The following is a 20,576-nucleotide window of genomic DNA, read 5'->3' on the forward strand; positions in this document are numbered from 1 at the left end:
CTGTGCCCGGCTGTACCGGGCAGGTGTCGGTGGTGCGGGTTTGTTCTCATTCGCTTTGGGAGCTGAGTGTCCTGAGGAAGACACTGTTACACTCAGTGCTGGAAACCAGAGTCTGGCCCGGGGCGGGGGGGGGGAGGGAGCGTGGACCAGAGCCTCTGCCGTGGTTCCCATGGGCACGTGAGGCAGGTGGCAGGCGCAGGGCTGGCTGCTTCGGTCATTCCAGCAGCTTCTGGGGGCACATCTGTCCCTAGCTGTCTGGCGCCTGGGCCTGGGTGGCGAGGGCAGGGCCAGAGGCCGCAGTGTGGGGTTTGCACCTGGGGGTGTGTTCAGGGTGAGGTTTTCTGTCTCTGGGACTCGTCGGCCCTGGGAGGTCAGTGCTGCAGGCCCCAGGGGTCAGGGCAGCCGGGGTCAGGGCAGCCACCACAGGAGCCAGAGAGCGAGTTAATTCAGGGAACCGAGCGATGCCGCAGCCCAGGCCCGAGCCCTGCCCTCCCGTGGGCGAGTCCCACGGCCGCCCCGGGAGGCCAGGGGCCCTCTAGAGGGGCCTGGTACCCCCGTTTAGGGGTTCCCTGCAGCCACAGACCAGGTGACCCGGAACCGCAGATTCATCCTGTCGTTTGGGAGGCCAGAGCCCGAGAGCGGGGTGTCACAGGCCAACTCCGGGGAGCCCCTGGCTCCCTGATGGGCTCTGGGGTGACCTGTGCACCCGCCTCTCCTCACACACGGCCCCTCCTCTTCTTAGAAGGACCCCAGTCCTGGTCAGGGCCACCCCAGGACCCCGTCTTAGCTGAAGGCCCTATTTCCAAAGAAGGTCATTCACAGGACGGTGGTGGGCCTTCAGCGCAGCTTCAGGGAATACAAGTCAACCGTAGGGGGTGAATTCTCTCTCAGGAGCTATTGTCTTTCACGTTTTAAGCAACAAAAACAACAACATATAAAAAGAGAAAGAAGAAACACGCCCCACTGCTCAGAGCCCTGAGCCCAAGCCGCTTGGAGTGAGGGCACAGGCAGATGGGCGACCCCATGGGGAGGCACACCAACATCCGTGTGGACCAGAGGCCACAGCAACACCCTGGCCTGTGGCTCTGCCCGTCCTCAACAGGCCCCTCCCACTCAAGACCCCGCCCCGACAGGCCCCTCCCACTCACAGGCCCCGCCCCAGACAGGACCCTCCCACTTACAGGCCCCGCCCCAGACAGGCCCCTCCCACTTGTAGTCCCCATTCCCGACAGGCCTCTCTCACCCTCAGAAGGCCCCTCTTGCTCACAGGCCCCGCCCCTGACAGGCCCCTCCCACTTATAGACCCCACCCCCGACAGGCCCCTCCCACCCTCGGACAGCCCCTCTTGCTCACAGGCCCCGCCCCGATAGGCCCCGCCCACTCACCGGCCCCGCCCCATACAGGCCCCTCCCATTCACAGGCCCCTCCATTACCAGGCCCTTTTCATCGCCAGGCCCCGCTCCCAGGCGGCCGACCCCCCACTTGCTCCCCTCCCCGCTCTCACTGCAAAGGCAGGCCTGTCACGTGCCCTGCCCCCTACTGGTTAGGTACAGCCTGCCACCCGCACACTCTTTCTGCACCCAGAATGCTCTGGGCTGTAGCCACGGACCGGTTCTGCAGGTCTAATTCCTCGTGTTCTCTGCACCCGGAGCTCCCACATCTCCGCCCGCAGACCGTGCAGGCTGCCGGCCGGCAGGGACCGCTGTGCTGGGGGGGGGGGGGGAGACAGGCGACGTGCACGCTGTTCCCTGCAGGGGCGTGGCCTCCCCCCCACCCCGGCTGCCTCCCCGGACCCCCGGCCTCCCCCCCGGACCCCAGGACCCCCCATCTGGCCCCCCGGACCCCGCTCCGCGGCCTCCCCTCCTCGGCTGCCTCCGTGCGTGGCGGCCACATCACTGTGGCGGGGATCCTGCAGCCATTCTCTGTATGTGCCTCCGTGTGTACACATGTCCGTGCACACACGCATGCATACGTGTACACACGTGTACACACGCACCACGAGGCTTCCCTGGGCGGCGCCTCCTTGGTCTGGGGCTCCCTGCAGATGCCCCTTGCGGGTGGGGAAGCGGAGGCCTCCGCCTGGGAGCCGGCAGCCCCCGCCCCCACCGGAAGGCGGGGAGGCCAGCCAGCCTGCCGCCACCCCGCGGCCAGGCCCGGGTGAAAGGCCGGTCCTCGGGACATCCGGGAGGGACGCTGCCCAGGCCTGGCCCGCAGCGCAGGGGCTGGCGGAGCCGCCTGCCTGGCCCAGGCCGCAGCCTGCCTCCCCGGCCAGGGACTCCCGTGAGCGCAGAGGCCGAGGCTGGAAACGTGTCCTTCAGGCCCAGGGCGGCTCTTCGACCCCCACACCCGCGGGAGCTCCGGGGAGTACCCACCGCCTGCCCTGGGAGAGCCTCACGGCCGCACCCAGGAGGGGGCGGGCCTCGGGGCCTCTGCGGTGTGTGTGTGTGTGTGTGTGTGTGTGTGTATGTATGTGTATGTGTCTGTGTCTGTGTGAGTGAGTGTGTCTGTGTGTGTGTGTCTCTCTCTGTGTGTGTATGTATGTGTATGTGTCTGTGTCTGTGTCTGTGTGAGTGAGTGTGTCTGTGTGTGTGTGTCTCTCTGTGTGTATGTATGTGTATGTGTATGTGTCTGTGTCTGTGTGAGTGAGTGTGTCTGTGTGTGTCTCTCTCTGTGTGTGTATGTATGTGTATGTGTCTGTGTCTGTGTCTGTGTGAGTGAGTGTGTCTGTGTGTGTGTGTCTCTCTGTGTGTATGTATGTGTATGTGTATGTGTGTCTGTGTCTGTGTCTGTGTCTGTGTGAGTGAGTGTGTCTGTGTGTGTGTGTCTCTCTGTGTGTATGTATGTGTATGTGTATGTGTCTGTGTCTGTGTGAGTGAGTGTGTCTGTGTGTGTGTGTCTCTCTGTGTGTATGTATGTGTATGTGTATGTGTCTGTGTCTGTGTGAGTGAGTGTGTCTGTGTGTGTGTGTCTCTCTGTGTGTATGTATGTGTATGTGTATGTGTGTCTGTGTCTGTGTCTGTGTGAGTGAGTGTGTCTGTGTGTGTGTGTCTCTCTCTGTGTGTGTATGTATGTGTATGTGTATGTGTCTGTGTCTGTGTGAGTGAGTGTGTCTGTGTGTGTGTGTCTCTCTCTGTGTGTATGTATGTGTATGTGTATGTGTCTGTGTCTGTGTGAGTGAGTGTGTCTGTGTCTGTGTGAGTGAGTGTGTCTGTGTGTGTGTCTCTCTCTGTGTGTGTATGTATGTGTATGTGTATGTGTCTGTGTCTGTGTGAGTGAGTGTGTCTGTGTGTGTGTGTCTCTCTCTGTGTGTATGTATGTGTATGTGTATGTGTCTGTGTCTGTGTGAGTGAGTGTGTCTGTGTGTGTGTCTCTCTCTGTGTGTATGTATGTGTATGTGTATGTGTGTCTGTGTCTGTGTCTGTGTGAGTGAGTGTGTCTGTGTGTGTGTCTCTCTGTGTGTATGTATGTGTATGTGTATGTGTGTCTGTGTCTGTGTCTGTGTCTGTGTGAGTGAGTGTGTCTGTGTGTGTGTGTCTCTCTGTGTGTATGTATGTGTGTCTGTGTCTGTGTCTGTGTGTGTGAGTGTGTCTGTGTGTGTGTCTCTCTGTGTGTATGTATGTGTGTGTGTGAGTGTGTCTGTGTGTGTCTCTGTGTGTGTATGTATGTGTATGTGTCTGTGTCTGTGTGTGTCTCCCTGTGTGTATGCATGTGTATGTGTGTATGTGTGTCTGTCTATATGTGTGTGTGTCTCTGTGTATGTCTGTGTGTATCTGTCTGTGTGTATGTGTGTGTCTCTGTGTGTATGTATGTGTATGTGTGTCTGTGTCTGTGTGTGTGTGAGTGAGTGTGTCTGTGTGTGTGTCTGTGTGTGTGTCTGTGTGTGTGTCTGTGTGTGTGTGAGTGAGTGTGTCTGTGTCTGTCTATATATGTGTGTGTCTGTGTGCGTATGTGTGTATGTGTGTGAGTGTGTGTGTGTGTGTGTGTGTGTGTGTTGGAGGCGGTGCTCAGTGTGTGCACATGGCACAGGGTTCATCACAGCCCCAGCGCCAGCTCAGGGCTCAGGGCTTGCCGCCCAGAAAAGCTGCCAGGAAGGTGAGCGCTGGAGGCCGGGAGAGCTGTGAGCTGGGAGGAGGCTGCAGCAGCCCTGAGCCCCCAGCCCTGAGCCCCCAGCCCCTGAGCCCCCAGCCCTGAGCCCCCAGCCCCTGAGCCCCCAGCCCTGAGCCCCCAGCCCTGAGCCCCCAGCCCTGAGTGAGCGCCCAGCCCTGAGCCCCCAGCCCCTGAGCGCCCAGACCCTGAGCCCCCAGCCCTGAGCCCCCAGCCCCTGAGTGCCCAGCCCCGAGCGCCCAGCCCCGAGCCCCCAGCCCTGAGTGAGTGCCCAGCCCTGAGCCCCCAGCCCTGGGTGCCCAACAGAGAAGCCAGCGGCCAGGGCAGCTGAGAGCCGGAGAGGAGGCTCCAGAGCCCTCAGGTGGGAGGAGGCCTGTGGGCAGGGAAAGCTGAGGGCTGAGGGCGCGCAGGAGCCAGGAGCCAGGAGCCGGGAGCTGGGGAGAGCAGGGCTGGGCGAGGGGCCAGTGTGACGGTGGCTGCGAGGGGCCGCGCCGTGTGTGCGTGTGGAAAGGACTCGCAGGCCTGCGCCGAGGTGTGCTGGAGCCGGTGTGCACCCGTGTCTGCTGTGCACGGGGACCTGCCCCAGCACCAGCGGGCCTGAAGGCCGCCCGGCTCCGGAAACGCCGCAGCGCCACCTGCCGGCCGCGCTCGGGGCCGCATGGGTCCGAGGTGGGATGAGAGGTCCAGAGGCCCCGCCCACTGCCAGGCCCCGCCCCTCCGAGTCAGGCTCCGCCCACGTCAGGCCACGCCCCTGAACAGGCCACGCCCCTGAGGATCGGGAGGGTCTCCGCCCTGTGTGGGGCCTGGCCCAGGAGGCAGGCCAGGGACCCTCCTTACCCAGTAGTGTTTCCAAGAGGCGGCACCCAGCTTTAAGGGTCTCAGCTGAAAAGTGGGGACAACTTTTATTTCATAATTAAACATTTAAGAAAAAACACTCAGATTGACACCCTGCAAAGGCTCCCAGGAGCCTTTATGATCAAGCCCAAAGTCCCTTTATTTTTTTAAAAAATATTTTTTGTTTTTAGAGAGAGAGGAAGGGAGAGGGAGAAAAAGAAACACGGATGTTGGCTGCCTCCTGCACACATGTGCCCTGGGTGGGAACTGAACCAACAACCTTCTGGTTCACAGGTGACAACCAACCAACTGAGCCATACTGCCCAGGGCAAACCCAAAGTCCTTAACCAAGACCAAAGATGGACAGCGAAACTGCCCTCCTCTGATGGGGCCTGGCCGATCCCTGAGGCCCAGGCCTCTGACCTCACACAAGTCTGGGGAGAGGGGAGTGGGCAAGGGGGAGGCAGGAGGGGCAGCCTGCCGTCTCCAGAGTGGGCATTGCCCTGGTGCCACAGGGAGCGGCGCAGACGCAGCTCAGACCCCCCCCTCCCCCAGACAGACAAGCCGGGCCGCCTCCCCGGCCGGTGTGGGCGGCAGGCAGGTGTGCGGCTCACCGGCCGGCGCGGGGGCTTTGCTGGGAGAGCTCTGCCAAAGGCCGCCAGAGCCAAAGGCCTGTGAGTCCCGGAAGGGAAACTGAGGCACAGGGAGGGCCTGCCCGCCCCTCAGGGCTGCCGTGCACCTGGTCCCTCCATCCTCCCCCGGCCCCCGGCCCCCCGGCTGGTAACAGAGAGGCCCGGCCCGGCCTCACCCGCACGGCCTCACCTGCCCCAGCCCCCAGGAGCCGTTTACCTTCCGCGCGGGTCCAAGATATTAATTAAGATAAATCTACCTCCATTTTGAGATTCTCTTATCGTGTAATTTATCAAAATTATGTTAATTATTTCTGTAGGGCAGCAAAATTATTACCTCTTTTGTGTCTGATTTGTATTAATATTCATAATTTAATAATTCAGCATCCCGGCCATCTGGTCCGGAGCAGGCGCCTCTCCCTCCCTCGGTCCCAGCCAAGGGGTCCCCGCCGCCCGCCCGGGTCCCCGGGGCCCCCGCCGCCCCTGCGCCGGCGCCACCCGCCCGGCGGCCCGGCCCGGCCCGGCCCGGCACCGGTCCGGCCCCCGCGGCCCCGGCGGCCCCGGACCCACGCGCAGGTCCACCCCTCCGCCTCCCGCCACCCCCTGGCAGGTGAGCCGAGCTGAATTGACATTTTCCACACTTTGTGAGTTTTACACTGTAATTTGACATAATTAATGCCTACATTACTGCTGATAATTTAGCTAGTTAATTAAACTCGGAGGAGATAATTAAGGAAAGGCTACTGCTTGGATTGCTAATTGTTTTTGTCATTATTTCAGGGGCCGACAGCTGCCGGCTGAGTCATCCTGTTCTGTCAGCTGACGGGTCATGTGACTTCCCGAGGGGGAGGCCCACAGCAGGGACCTGGCTGCTGCCGGGAGCCAACGCGGGCCACCTCCTCCCGGCCTCCCTCCCCTCCCCTCCCCTCCCCTCCCCTCCCCTCCCCTCCCCTCCCTGCCTCCCCTCCCCTGCCCTTCCTGCCTCCCTTCCCCTCCCATTCCCTCCCCTCCCTCCTCTCTGCAGTGACACCCCCCACCTTGGCCTCTGGGGTCACCTGAAGTTCAGGCTCAACAAGCTGAGCAGGAGGGACCCCCAGCCCCACACCAAGCCCAACCTTCTTACCACCTGGTCCCCAGTGGTCAGAGATGTAGAACTTTCCGGACCCCTAGAAGCTAGAATGCTGGGGGCCGATAGGGTTATGGATATGGCTGTAGACAGTGTTAGAGTTAGAAATAGGGCTAGGGTTAGGGCTAGGGATAGGGTTAGGGTTAGAGCTAGGGTTAGGGCTAGGGTTTAAGGTTAGGGTTAGGGATAGGGTTAGGATTAGGGTTAGGGGTAGAGCTAGGGCTAGGGTTAGGGTTATGGATAAGTTAGGGCCAGGGCTAGGGCTAGGGTTAGGGTTAGGGTTAATGTTAGGATTAGGGCTAGGGTTAGGGTTTGGGATAGGGTTAGGGTTCGGGATAGGTTTATGGTTAGGGATAGGGTTAGTGCTGGGGCTAGTGTTTAGGGTTAGGGTTAGGGCTATAGCTAGGGCTATGGTTAGGGTTAGGGCTAGGGGTTGGGAATAAGGTTAGGGATAGGGTTAGTTCTAGGGCTAGGGTTTAGGGTTAGGGTTAAGGATAGGGTTAGGGTTAGGGTTAGAGTTAAGGATAGGGTTAGGGTTAGGGCTAAGGCTAGGGTTAAGGATAGGGTTAGGGTTAGGGTTAGGGTTAAGGATAGGGTTAGGGTTAGGGCTAGGGTTTGGGAATAAGGTTAAGGTTAGGGTTTGGGTTAGTGTTAAAGACAGGGTTAGGTTTAGGGTATGGGTTAGAGCTGTGGATAGGGTTAGGGTTAGGGATAGAGTTAGGGTTAGGGATAGGGTTAGGGTTAGAGTTATGGTTAGGGTTAGGGATAGGGTTGGGGTTAGGGCTAGGGTTAGGTTTTGGGTTAGTGTTAAAGATAAGGTTAGGGTTAGGGTATGGGTTAGAGCTAGGGATAGGGTTAGGGTTAGAGTTAGGGTTAAGGATATGGTTAGGGTTAGGATTACGGCTAGGGTTTGGGATAGGGTTAGGGTTAGGGTTAGAGCTAGGGCTAGGGTTAGGGTTTTGGATAGAGTTAGAGTTAGGAATAGGTTTAGGGATAGGATTAGAGTTATGGTTAAGGATAGGTTTAGGGTTAGAGTTAGGATTAGGATATAGAGCTAGGGCTGGGTTTTGTGTTTGGGATAGGGTTAAGGATAGGGTTAGGGTTAGGGATAGGGTTAGGGCTAGGGTTAGGGTTGCCGTTAGGGTTAAAGCTAGGGCTAGGTTAGGGTTATGATATGGTTAATGTTAAGGCTAGAGCTAGGGGTAAGTTTAGGTTTAGGGGTAGGTTTAGAGTTAGGGTCAGAATGAGGGTTAGGGTTAGGGATAGGGTTAGAATTAGGGTCATTATTAAAATAGGTTTAGTGTTAGGGATAGTTTAGGGTTAGGGTTAGGGTTAGTGTTTGGGTTAGGGATAGGGTTAGGGTTAGGGATAGGGTTAGAGATAAGGTTAAGGATAGGGTTAGTTTTATGGTTAGGGTTAGTTTAGGGTTAGTTTTAGGGTTAGGGAAAGGTTTAGGATTAACGATATGGTTAGGGATAGGGATAGCATTAGGGATAAGGTTATCGTTAGGGTTATTATTAGGGTTATTGTTAAGGATAGGTTTAAGGTTAGGGTTAAGGCTAGGGCTAGAGTTTTGGATAGGGATAGGGATAGGGTTAGGATTAGGTTTAGGGTTATGTGTAGGGATAAGTTTAGGGTTAGGTTTAGGGTCCGATTTAGTTTTAAGGGTCAGGGTTAGGGTTAGGGATAAGGTCCCTCCTCCCCCGGCAGCGCCCCCGTGTAGTGCGGGCTCAGGCTTCCTTCACCTGGGGACCGGCTGCTCCCCCCCTCCCCCTCTGAGCCACAGGAGTGAGTGGTCAACTCCGGGCCGCCTGAGTGTCCTCCTCCCGGGGCCCTGGCGCTGAGCCCTGCTGCCCCCCAGGCCCGTCCGGTTCCCTGAGTCCATCCCCACGACCCCGCCCACACAGGAGGCGGGGCTCCTGCCCAGCCACACCCCCTCCTCAGGGCGCTTTCACTGCAGATATCGGAGACCGGGAAAAGCACAACAAAAGGGGCGCAATCACCCCAGAGGCAGTGGCTGAACGGTGCCCCAGACTTCCTGTGCCCCAGAGCCTCGCCGTGACCTTTCGGGAGAGGGTCTGGCCGGTGCCAGGTTGAGACGAGGTCCTCAGAGGCACCCGGCACAGGAGGCCGTCCTGGTCAGGGGCAGCTGGTGCAGACTGGGGAGAAGCGGCGGGAGGTGGCGAGACCCAGCCCCACGCCCAAGGCTGGGCTGAGCCTCCCTCAGGCCTGCGCCCCAGCCGTCCATCCAGCCGTCCACGCCTGCCCCAAGGTCACGGCCTCCTGCAGTGGGCCAGGGCCACACCCGGTGCGGCGGCCAACTCTGCCCCCGCAGGCCGGGCCCTCGGGCCTGTGCCGCCCCCGGGGTACCCACGGGGTCCATGCATCAGCACACCGGCACTGAACTGCTCCCTCCCCCGGTAGGGGGGCCCTCCCCCAGCCCCCCTGCGTGGAGCCGTCCCCCACACCAGCCAGCTCTTTCCGGAAAGTTCTCCCCTGTAAACAAACGAGGACAGACACAGCCACGCGGGAACGTGATGGGGTTAAAATCACTGAGTTTTACACAAACATGGGAGAACAAACAGAAGGTTTTAGCTTTTTAATTTAGGAAAAGAGGAAGGTGATATAATTTCAATTTGTGATAAAATAAGATGTTCCCGATAACCTGATTTCAATTGGATTACATCCGACGCACGTTGTAGTGTCTGCGGGCTGCCGACAGGTGTGTGGGGTCTCTGTTAGCAATGTAACGAAGCAGCTCCCACTCCATCTGTGACAACGTAACAGCGTGTCTCCGCTCCACCCTGTCATCAGGAGCTCCTGGAGGCTCACCACAGAGTCCGGGACTCTGACCAGGACCGAGGACCAGGACGAGACAACTGGCTGACTGGCGGACAGACGGGCTCTCGGGACCTGCTGCAGCCGCCCGGCGAGGCAGCTGCTGGGGACCGCGGGAGGCGGAGGCCCAGGAATCAGAGTCCAGGCTCGAGGGTGAGTGGGAGCCACCGCAGCACAAGGAGGGGGTGCCAGGCGGCCAGAGGCAGAGTCCCACCCGGGCCCCGTCACACAGGCCCTTCGTTGGGGAGCCCCCAGTGTGACGGGCTCGCCCCCCCTATCGTGAGCCTGGCACTCCTTTATGACTCAGTTTCCCCTCTTGTCAAAGGGCTAGAGCACTGCTTACACCACCAGTTTCCGTGAAGGGCTGCCCCTCCACCTTCCCTCCCCTGACCCCCTTCCTGCTGCAGCCACTGCCCCGCCCAGCGCCCCTGAATTCTGCCCAGCCAGACCTCGGCCACGGGTCCCTCTGCTCAGTGTCCTTCAGCTCAGCCACAGCCCCCAGACCCACAAGACAGGAGTGAGAGGGGTGCCACCAGGGACCAGCCCCCCGTGTCCCCCACCCCACGTCCACTGGAAACGGGTGTCTCCGGGCCACGTGGGGGCGGGGGGGGAGGGGAGGCCTGGGCGTGCGAGGTCTCCTGTGGCGCAGGCAGGAGCCCAGCCACGTGGCCCCGGAGCCTGCTGGGCCAGCCTCTCCCCAGCCTCCTGGCAAGTCGTTGGGGCCCCAGGGTGACCCCTCCGGGTCAGGGGTGGGCAGTGGTGAAGCCAGGCCCCTGCACCCCAGTGGCCACCATGGCCCCCTGCTCCTCCCTGGGGCTGACGGATGTCACAGGACTGGCGCCCGGTGACTGGTGGCCCCAGGACGGTGCTTGTCCTGTAGTGACAGAGTGTGGGGTCCAAGGCCCGGCCTGGTGGGGAGCCAGGACAGCGTGAGGCTCGGGGCCTGGACCACGAGCAGACGGGACCGCCTCTGCCCACTGCGCCACTGTGCCCACCCCGGACGCTCCAGACTTGGAGCAGCGTGATGGACAGGGGCTCCCAGGCCCCGCGGGACCCTCTGAGGGCCCCACTGCCCTCGGCGGACAGGCTGGAGCCCTTCTGCCATCTCAGAGACCCCACGGGCACCCCAGCCGCCTGGGAGGGGGTCTGGGCGCAGTTTGGCCCATCCAGGTGCTGTGGCTGCAGGGCGGTCTCAGCCTCTATGAGCCCAGCCCTGCAGGGTGGCCCTCTGCCTCCATCTGGTGGTGGAGAGGCCACACTGCGGGAGGCGGTCTCAGCCGCAGGGTCAGGGCCCCCTCCAGGTCCTGAGGCTCACCCAGCCCCCACCCCCCTGCTGACCGCACAGCCAGGCCTGCTGACCGCGCAGGGCGCCCGCCCTCCGTCCCCACTGTCCCCTCCGGGGCCTCGCTGGACCCCCCCGCCCAGACCCCCGCCCCCCCGCCCGCACCCGCCCCGACCCCGTGGGGCGGCGAGCGGAGGCGGAGCCAGGTCGTGGTCAGCTCTTTATTGAGGCCGCTCGGGCCCACGAGGATCCAGCGGCCTCCCGGCCCCGGCCAGGGCTCACTCGGGGGTCCTGCTCCTGCCCTTCGGGGACCAGATCTTGGAGAAGCGGAACTTGGACTTCTTCCTCTGCAGGTCTGAGGAGGGGACACTCAGGACACGGCCAGCTCCGGCTGCGGCCCCCGGGCCTGTCCCGTCCCCGCTCCGGCCCTCGGCGGCCCAGCGGGACCGGACCGTCCCCTGAGCACCCGGCGCCGCCTCAGAGCCCCCCGCCCTGACCAGCTGCACTGGACCCTCCGCTGACGGACACACCCCGAAGGGTGCCCCTTCTCTGCCTGCTCTGAGGGCCCGAGGCGCCCACCCCCAGGCCCCGCCCCCAGGCCCCTCCCCTCAGACTCCTCCCCTCAGGCCACTCCCCTAAAGGCCCTCCCCTCAGGCTCCTCCCCCTCTGGCCCCTCCCCCAGGGCCCTCCCCCAGGCCCCTCCCCCTCTGGCCCCTCCCCAGGCCCCTCCCCCAGGCTCCTCCCCTCAGGCCCCTCCCTCAGGCCCCTCCCCTCAGGCCCCTCCCCCGGGCAGACCCCGTTACCCAGCCTCTGGATCATGGTCTCCAGCACCTCGTCCTCCTCCTGCTCCCTGAAATGCGAACGTCCCCCCAGTCACCCTCACACCCGAGCCGGAGCCGCTCTGGCTGCAGGCCCCCTCCCCCCGGCCCCCAACCCGGGCCCCCCATCACATGGCCCTCCCCCTCCCCGGGCCCCCTTCCCCCAGGACCCCCTCCCCCGGGCCCCCCTCCCCCGGCTCCCAGCCCCCGCACCTGAGCCGGTCCTCGTCCAGGAAGTCGACGATGTCACTGCGGTCGTTGACGGTGCTCACGTACTGGGTCAGCAGGTCCTGCTCCCGCTGCCGGTCCCGGGGCGACTTCAGGCCCTCTAGAGGGGCAGCCCGGTCAGCGGAGCCCCCCTCAGAGCAGCGCCCCCTGCGGGAGGGCCCGGGCCCCTGGGGCAGAGGCTGTGCACGCTGAGTTCAGGAGCACGGATGGCGGAGAAGGAAGGCCGCGGGGCCGCCTCACCCGCCTCACAGGGCACCCAGTGTGGACAGAGGAGGGAGAGGGGTGGGAGAGGTGGACAGAGAAGGGAGAGAGGAGGGAGAGGTGGACAGAGGAGGGAGAGATGGACAGAGGAGGGAGAGGGAGGGAGAGGTGGGGAGAGGAGGGAGAGAGGAGGGAGAGGTGGACAGAGGAGGGAGAGATGGAGGGAGAGGTGGACAGAGGAGGGAGAGATGGAGGGAGAGATGGACAGAGGAGGGAGAGGGAGGGAGAGGTGGACAGAGGAGGGAGAGATGGACAGAGGAGGGAGAGGGAGGGAGAGGTGGGGAGAGGAGGGAGAGAGGAGGGAGAGGTGGACAGAAGAGGGAGAGAGGAGGGAGAGGTGGACAGAGGAGGGAGAGAGGAGGGAGAGGTGGACAGAGGAGGGAGAGGGAGGGAGAGGTGGACAGAGGAGGGGGAGAAGAGGGAGAGGTGGGGAGAAGTGTGGACAGGGATGTGGAAACAGTGGGAACCAAGCCACTGGGCCACAGGACCCATAACCCCCCACAGCGCTCCCCCCACAGCGCACTGCAGGGCGGCCGGGGGAGGGGGGACGCACCCGGTCGGGCCATCAGCTGGCGCAGCTCGTCCAAGATGTCCAGCTGCTTCTCCTCCAGGCTCTGGTCCTTGGCCCTGCGGGGGACAGTGTGAGGTGGGACAGCGAGAGGAGGGGTGGGGGGAGGAGGGGGAGAGGGAGGGGAGGAGGCCCTGGGGGCTGGGCCCTCACTTGTACATCAGCTCTGACTCCAGCCGCAGCAGCAGCTGCTTCTCGTGGATGAGCCGGAACCAGTCCACCATGAGCGCGTCCTCCGAGGCGTCTGCGGGGGAGACGGGCTGGCATGGGGGGGGGGGGGGGGGGGGGGGCCAGGCGCCGAGGGCGGCCCCGGGCCAGGGGGCCCACAGGCTGGCTTTGGGCCGGGCGGGGAGGGGTGGAGTGGGGAGGAGACGGGCTGGCACGGGGAGGGGGGGCCGGGCCCCGAGGCGGCCCCGGGCCAGGGGGCCCACAGGCTGGCTTTGGGCCGGCGGGGAGGCCGGGTGGGGAGGACAGGGCGGGTGGGGCGGGGAGGGCCGGGCAGTGGGGAGAGGCCGCTCACCCCCCTCGGCCGCCCGCAGGCGCCTCTCCAGGTCCACGCCCCTGAGCTCCAGTGCGTCCAGCTGCCGCTGGATCTGCTGGGCCTGCCTCTGGATCTCCTCGGGGGGCAGGTAGTCGGGGTGCAGCTGCGGAGGAAGCGGTGCGAGGAGGAAGGGGTGTGAGGGCCGTCCGTCCAGGCTGAGCTCCTGGCCACTCCCCCACGGCCTACTCACCCTGACCGGGGAGGTCACCACCCTGCCAGGGGAGGCGGGGGTGTCGGCTGGGCCCAAGGGCCTCCCTGGAGAAGGGGAGGGGGGCAGGGTGAGTGTGCTGGGCCCGGGTCTGACCCCAACAACTCACCCCCAGCTCTGTCCCTCCCAGCGTCCCTGTCCACCCAGCAGGCCCCTGGGCAGAGCCCACAGACAGAGACAGGCCCGCCTCTTGCAGGGCGGCGCCCTCAGCACCGCCCCCCTTCGCCCGCGCCCCCGCAGGAACGGCCTGCCCGGCTGACCCGGCGTGTCCTTCGGGCCCTGGCCCGGGGCCTCCTGCCGCGGGGGCCTGGGCTGAAGCCAGCTGCCGGAAAGGTCTAGGCTGGGGGGCACCGCCAGCTTCCTGCGGCCGGGAGGGGGGGGCGCCGCAGGGGAGGCGGCTGTAGACGAGACAGACGTGACGTGGGGCCAGCAGGCCGGTCTCCTCCCCGAGCGGGGCCACCCCGGGCCCACGGCTCCCGGCCCGGCCCCACGGCTCCCGGCCCTCCCAGCCCGGCCCCACGGCTCCCAGCACCAGACCCACGGCTCCCGGCCCGGCCCCACAGCTCCCGGCCCGGCCCCACGGCTCCCGGCCCGGCCCCACGGCTCCCGGCCCCGCCCCACGGCTCCCGGCCCAGGCCCACGGCTCCCGGCCCCGCCCCATGGCTCCCAGCCCGGCCCCACGGCTCCCAGTGGGGGCGCAGCTGGCAGCCACAGCAGCAGCGAGGGCAGAATCCTCGCACAGCTCTGGGCTGGCGGCCGCTCAAGGCCACACAGGAAGAGGGGTGAAAGAGGGTGGGAACACACACACACATGTGCACATGTACAGGCACACACGTGCTCATCCATGCACACACCACGTGCACACACCCACTGCCCACCAGGACCCCTCTCCCTCTCCCTTCCCCAGAGCACAACCCACAGCCCCAGACCTGGACGCTGCCCCCAGAGGCGACCCCTCGGCCCTGTCCCCTGGGTGGGCGAGGTCACTGGGACCCTGGTTTCCGGCCGGGAATTACCGGAGCGGCTGGGCTGGGGGCCAGCAGGGCCCGGCGTCCTGTCGGGCTGCACGGGGGTCAGGGTGATGCAGACGTCCCCCTCGGAGCTCCCAGGGGCCTTCTGGGGCGCAGCCCCCGCCCTCGGCTTCCCGGGGCCCCACGGCTCCACCGGCTCCGGGGCCCTGGGCAGAGGACAGGTCAGCAGAGAAAGGGCGGTGCCCCGCACCCAGACATGCCTGAGGCACTCACACCGCAGAGGACGGCCCCTGCCTCCTGGGACCCTCCCAGAGCACAGGTGTGTCTATGCACCCCACCCCCGCCCCGATTCCCCACAGGTGGGCCCGTGCTCGGGTCAGGCCCACTGAGTGTTCTTGTCCCTCAGCCACCGAGGCCGGTTCACACGAGTGAGGATTCCAGGCCCTATGATGGACCCACCAGCCGCCTGCCTTCCTGCCTTCTCAGTTTCCCAATGGGAACACAGCCCCACGTCACTCAGGCTGGTGTGAGCCATCCTGTCACTCAGGCGGGTGTGAGCCGTCCCCTGTCACTCAGGCTGGTGTGAGCCATCCTGTCACTCAGGCTGGTGTGAGCCGTCCCCTGTCACTCAGGCGGGTGTGAACCGTCCCGTCACTCAGGCTGGTGTGAACTTTCCCCTGTCACTCAGGCTGGTGTGAGCCGTCCCCGTCACTCAGGGACAGGCTGCTGTGACCCCTCGGGCTGGTGTGAAATGTCCCATCCCTCGGACAGAGCTGGCTTCGGCTGCCCAGATGCAATGCTGGGACGCACCCACATCCCTGCTGTGGGTGTGTCGACCAATCGATGTGTGTTTTTACCCGGGAGCATTTGTGGAGCACCTACTATGTGCCAGGCCCCGGGTAACCCTGGGACATGGGCTCCGGATCGGGCCCGTGAGCACAAACCACAGGCACAGGGGAGGCCCAGGCCCAGGAGCCCCAGCCCGCCCACTCGCTCCTCACCTCTCAGCCGGGTGCTTCTTCGCCACGGGCTTCAGGTGGCTCCTCCACGCTGCCGGCCCGTCCACCTGGTCCTTCCGGGAGCCGGCACTTGGGCCTGGCGGGGGGGGGGGGATGAGCCATATTGGGGGGATCTGGGAGAGACTGGAAAAGGCTGGGCCACATCTTCCTGCAGCCATTCCAGCCGCAGGCGCCCCTGCCAGGGCCCAGGAAGGAGCATTGCTGGGAGGCGGGCACGGCCTGTAGCCCGGCCTCCAGGCTGAGAGCCTCTCGGGGCCTCCCCTGCCCAACTGCCCACGGGTAAGTGCGTCCAGCAAGCCCGCGGCTGCTGACTGTCCGTGCGGGGACCACCCCCACCCCCGTGCCCGCACTGTGGGCTCTCACCCTTCGCCAGCGGGGCCTCTGGCTTCAGCCTGGAGTCGGCAGCTGCCCGGCTGCCCCCTGAGGGCGCCGCTGAGCTCGCCCGGCCCGCCTTGGGCGACGTGGATGCCCGTGCGGTGGTGCCCGCACTCGGGGGGGCTGCCGGCTCAGTCTTTGCAGGGGGGCTGAGGGCCGGGGGAGACACCGGCTGTGGCAGCTTGGCCGATGGACCTGCTCGTGGCCCTTCGGCTCTGGGAAGGCCGTTGGAAGCAGAGGCAGTGGCTGGGGCGGGCCTGTGGGTGCGAGAGCGGGCATCAGGCACAGGTGGATCCAGGAGTCCCTCCCATGATGCCAGCAGAAGCCCCTCAGTCTCCCCTGGGGGCTGGTTCCAATGCCCACCCTCCTGGGCACTGTCTGACCTTACTCTCCTGCTTAAGGCTGGTGTGCGATGAGGTCAAAATACCCCCAAACACATCAGGTATGGGGGTGCGAGGAGCACAGCACCCTGTCCCCCGTCCCCGCACCTGCACGGCCGTGGCCGCCGGCCTCCTGGCTGCCCTCCGGGCCCCGGGCCGCCCGGGAGCCACGGCCGCGCTGGCAGGGCAGCAGGAGGCAGCGGCGCATGCGGCCAGGCGCGGCATCTCCTTACTCGCTAGGTGGAGTGGCTGAGTGGTGTCCCCCACAATCCCCGTCACCGGCATGGACAGGCTGTGCCGGTGAATCTGAGGGTGAGGCCATCCTGCATTAGGGTGCCCTAAGTCCATGGCTCGTCCTTACGAGACAGAAGAGCAGACAGGCACAGGACAGACGTGAAGACAGGCACAGGGAGGAGGTGCCCGGGCACCGGAAGCTGGAAGAGCAGGAAGGACCCTCCCCGAGAGCCAGTCTCCCCGGGCCCAGCGCTGCCGCACAGCAGCCGGGCGGGTCAGCCCAGGACATTGGCACGACCCCCCCACCCTGTGATGGCACCTGCCCCGTGTGTGCAGAGGGCAGGGCAGGGGCAGGGCGGCTGACAGGTGATGCCCGGGTGTCAAACAGGGTCCCCAGCAGCACCGAGCCCCCTGGGGGCCCCGGGGCAGAGCCGCTGTACCCGCCCCCAAGGGCATGCGGACGGAGCTCAGGTGGTAGCCAGGTCCCCTCCGGCCGCCCACCAAGCACTCTGGCTCCTCTCATCCTCCCGTTTCCCAGAGGAGGAAGCCGAGGCTGGAGGTGCGGCCTCACCACCACACGGACAGTGGCCCTGAACCCCAGCCATCCCACCCCCCCGCCTCTGGGATCCCCATGGGCAGATGGGTACCCCGTCCTCCTTCCCCACGCACCTGCCTGGCTCCTGTGCCCCTCGGAGCCCGGGCAGGGCCTTCTGGAGACAGCTCAGCGCTTGCTCCCGGCGGTCGGCCTCGGAGGGCGTGTGGGCTGCGGCGGGGGCCCTGCCGGCCGGCCCCGGGCTGGGGGCCGCGGGCGCCAGCAGGAACCTCTCGCGGGCCTGCTGCGTCCGGGAGGCCGCGGGGGTCCAGGCCGGGGCTCCCGCGCTGCCTGGGGCCGGGGGCGCGGGCCCCGGGGAGGCTGCCCGGTCCGGCTGTGTGGCCGGGAGCGGGCCCGGGGCTCTGGGGGCCGCGGCGGGCCGGGGGCTGCCGGCCGCCGGGGCCCGGGCCGGGGCCCACCCCGCCGGGGAGCTGTTGGTCACAGGCGTCCGGGCTCCGCCCACGGGGCCCCCCGAGGGCCTGGGCCCGGCCGGGCTCCCGGCGGGGGCCTGGGGGGGGGTGCCCCGCGGGAAGCCTTCGGCCGCGGCGCCCACCATGGGCCCCGGGGCTGCGGGCCGGGCCTCCCGGGCCGTCGGGGGGGCGCTGGGCGGCCGGGGCTCCGCGGGGGCGGCTGCGGGGCAGCGGCTGGAGCAGACGAAGACGCCAGGCTGGGCCGTGGGCCGGTAGGCGCCGGGCCGCAGGGTGCCGGAGCACCGCGAGCACCTGGGGTGGAGGGGGCGTCCGTCACCAGAGCCCGACCCGCACAGATGCCTCCTCCCGGCTGCTCCCGGGTCCGCTCCCCCGGGGCTGCGGGGGCCAGGCCCACACCCCCCCCCCACACACACACACACAGGCACCCCTGCACAGCCCCCACCCCCCACACAGCCCCCCACCCCCCTGCACAGCCCCCCACCCCCCTACAAAGCCCCCCACCCCCCTACAAAGCCCCCCACCCCCCACAGTCCCCCCACAGCCCCCCACCCCCCGCACAGCCCCCCACACAGCCCCCCACCCCCCACTCCCCCCACAGTCCCCCACCCCCCTGCACAGCCCCCCACCCCCCGCACAGCCCCCCACACAGCCCCCCACCCCCCTGCACAGCCCCCCCACAGCCCCCCACCTCCTCACACAGCCCCCCACCCCCCACACAGCCCCCCACCCCTGCTCAGCTCCCCCACGGCCCCACCTGAAGCAGCTGCGGTGGTACAGCCTCCCGTCCGCCAGGTGTCGCTGCACCAGGTGCACGTGCTGGCCGCACACCCCGCAGGAGCTGCTCCCCGCGCCGCCCTGGCCCTGCGGGGGGGGGGGGGGGGACCGGAGCTGAGGCCCCAGAGCAGCGGCCGGGCCGGGCCGTGCCCAGGCCGGCTGGACGCCAACCTCCAGCCTGGCCAAGGGGATGGAGGCTTGGTTTTGGGGTTCAAAGTTCCCACCCCAAGGCACAGAAATCCAACCCGCTCCGCATGTCCGGGCCCAGCCCCGGGAGCCGGTGTGGCGGCCGGGGGACAGCAGGGGGCGCCCGAGCACACGGTATGGCCCCTTCCAGGCTCCACCTCTGAAAGGGGCACAGCTCCCTGGCTGGGCCGGACCCACGGACCCACGGAGAGGGAGCGGCCGGTTACCAAGCTCAGCTCAGCCTGCGGGCCTCCCTGGGCCTCAGTTTACCCGTCTGCACCTTGGGGACCCTATCCCGGCCACACAGGACGGCAGGAACGCGGGAGCCAGTCCCTGGGCTCCTGGGCTCCTGCACAATGGGACCCCCGACCGCCGGCCCCAGCACGGGTTCCAGGGCAAACTGCGCCCTCCACCCCCGGCCCGGAACCAGAGGGCGGGCCGCCTGGCGCTCACCGCCTTCAGCGGGGGGCCCTCCGCGCCCCGGGCCTTCCGCTGGACGTTGGTGCTGACGGGGGACAGCGGCCCCCGGGCGGGCGTGGGCGAGGCCCGCTTCCCGGACGGCTCCTCCTGGGCCTCGGACGGGGGCCTCTTCACGCCAGCCATGCCCCCAACTGGCAGGAGACGCAGGTCAGGGCTCCCGGGTCTGGGCCCTCGGCCCGAGCCCGGGGAGGTGTGGGTGCCCGGCCGGGGCCCGAGCCCGGGAGCTGTGGGTGCCCGGCCGGGGCCCGAGCCCGGGGAGGTGTGGGTGCCCGGCGGGGGCCTGAGCCCTGGGAGCTGTGGGTGCCCGGCCGGGGCCCGAGCCCGGGGAGCTGTGGGTGCCCGGCCGGGGCCCGAGCCCGGGGAGGTGTGGGTGCCCGGCTGGGCCCGAGCCCGGGGAGGTGTGGGTGCCCGGCTGGGCCCGGCCCGGGGGCGGGGGCGAGGGGCAGCTCCAGCTGGGCGGGGGGCAGCCACAGACAGCACCACCCGCTGGGTGGACTCCCCCTCCCGCCTGACCCCCGCTGGGTCAGGAAGGGACTTTTCTGTTTCTGCACAAAGCGGGCGGGGAGGCGGGAGGCGGGCTGGCCCGGAGCCCAGAGCCGTTCCGGGGATTTCTAAGGCCGAGGAATGTGGGGGAGCGCGCACACAAAGCCTGACACAATGTCAGGACCAGATGGGGGCGTTGGAGCTGGGCCTGAGGGAGGGAGCCGTGCGGGGAGGGGTCCTGGCCACGCCCTGGGCAGAGGGGGCCTCCAGGGCGGCGGGCACTGGGCAGAGGGGGGCCAGGGCGGCGGGCACTGGGCAGAGGGGGGCCAGGGCGGCGGGCACTGGGCAGAGGGGGGCCAGGGCGGCGGGCACTGGGCAGAGGGGAGCCAGGGCGGCAGGCACTGGGCAGAGGGGACCTCCAGGGCGGCGGGCACTGGGCAGAGGGGGGCCAGGGCGGCGGGCACTGGGCAGAGGGGACCTCCAGGGCGGCGGGCACTGGGCAGAGGGGACCTCCAGGGCGGCGGGCACTGGGCAGAGGGGGGCCAGGGCGGCGGGCACTGGGCAGAGGGGGGCCAGGGCGGCGGGCACTGGGCAGAGGGGGGCCAGGGCGGCGGGCACTGGGCAGAGGGGGGCCAGGGTGGCGGGCACTGGGCAGAGGGGAGCCAGGGCGGCGGGCACTGGGCAGAGGGGGTCGCCAGGGCGGCGGGCACTGGGCAGAGGGGGGCCAGGGCGGCGGGCACTCACTGGGCGAGCGTCCGTGGAAGTAGTTGTAATACTGGGACACGTAGGTCAGGATGCTCAGCCGGTCGGGCACCTTCAGAGCCACCATGTCCTCGGCCTCCAGCAGGGCTGGGATCCCTAGCTGCTCCTCGGCCACGCGGAAGGCCTGGGGAGGGACGGTCAGCAGGGAGCCGCCTGGCCACCGGCTCACCCCGGTGCCAGGAGCAAGAACCTCACTGGGAGCCCAGAGACGTCTGGGCCCAAGGTTCCAGCTCGGCCTGTGTCCTCCCTGGGCCTCGGTTTACCCGTCTGCGTGATGGGGATCGCACCCCGACCACGCAGGACAGAAGGCGCTCCGGGCCAGCCGGGGGCTCCGGATGTCAGAGGGCGAGGGGGGCTCTGCCCTCTGCCCGCAGCCCACCGGGGCACGGAGCGCACTCTGCAGCAATGAGACGGGCGGGCTGGGCCGGGAAGGCTCAGAAGCAGCGGGTCCG

General features: G+C 66.5%; 2 protein-coding genes across 2 annotated transcripts in view; one reads left to right on the forward strand and one right to left on the reverse strand.

The window, feature by feature from the left end:
- The window catches only part of NUDT1 (nudix hydrolase 1), a gene marked incomplete at its 3' end in the record, with an annotated part of 283,181 nt that overhangs the window by 41,404 nt on the left and 221,201 nt on the right, over positions 1-20,576 (forward strand). The window lies entirely within an intron of this gene.
- Positions 11,021-20,576, reverse strand: part of INTS1 (integrator complex subunit 1) — a 23,484-nt gene continuing 13,928 nt past the window's right edge. The window contains exons 25-40 of the mRNA XM_084883881.1: positions 20,412-20,521; positions 20,107-20,318; positions 18,853-19,010; positions 18,194-18,300; positions 17,086-17,730; positions 15,791-16,059; positions 15,410-15,503; positions 14,454-14,614; positions 13,698-13,835; positions 13,420-13,484; positions 13,209-13,332; positions 12,842-12,932; positions 12,674-12,747; positions 11,845-11,959; positions 11,617-11,663; positions 11,021-11,168 (exon numbers count right to left, since the gene is read on the reverse strand). Coding sequence (XP_084740007.1) covers positions 11,092-11,168; positions 11,617-11,663; positions 11,845-11,959; positions 12,674-12,747; positions 12,842-12,932; positions 13,209-13,332; positions 13,420-13,484; positions 13,698-13,835; positions 14,454-14,614; positions 15,410-15,503; positions 15,791-16,059; positions 17,086-17,730; positions 18,194-18,300; positions 18,853-19,010; positions 20,107-20,318; positions 20,412-20,521 — 2,487 coding nt within the window. The 3' untranslated portion in view covers positions 11,021-11,091. The remainder of the gene's footprint in view (positions 11,169-11,616; positions 11,664-11,844; positions 11,960-12,673; positions 12,748-12,841; positions 12,933-13,208; positions 13,333-13,419; positions 13,485-13,697; positions 13,836-14,453; positions 14,615-15,409; positions 15,504-15,790; positions 16,060-17,085; positions 17,731-18,193; positions 18,301-18,852; positions 19,011-20,106; positions 20,319-20,411; positions 20,522-20,576) is intronic.

The sequence above is a fragment of the Pipistrellus hanaki genome, assembly GCF_964339955.1.
Source record: "Pipistrellus hanaki genome assembly, chromosome: 5".
Lineage (NCBI taxonomy): Eukaryota > Metazoa > Chordata > Mammalia > Chiroptera > Vespertilionidae > Pipistrellus > Pipistrellus hanaki.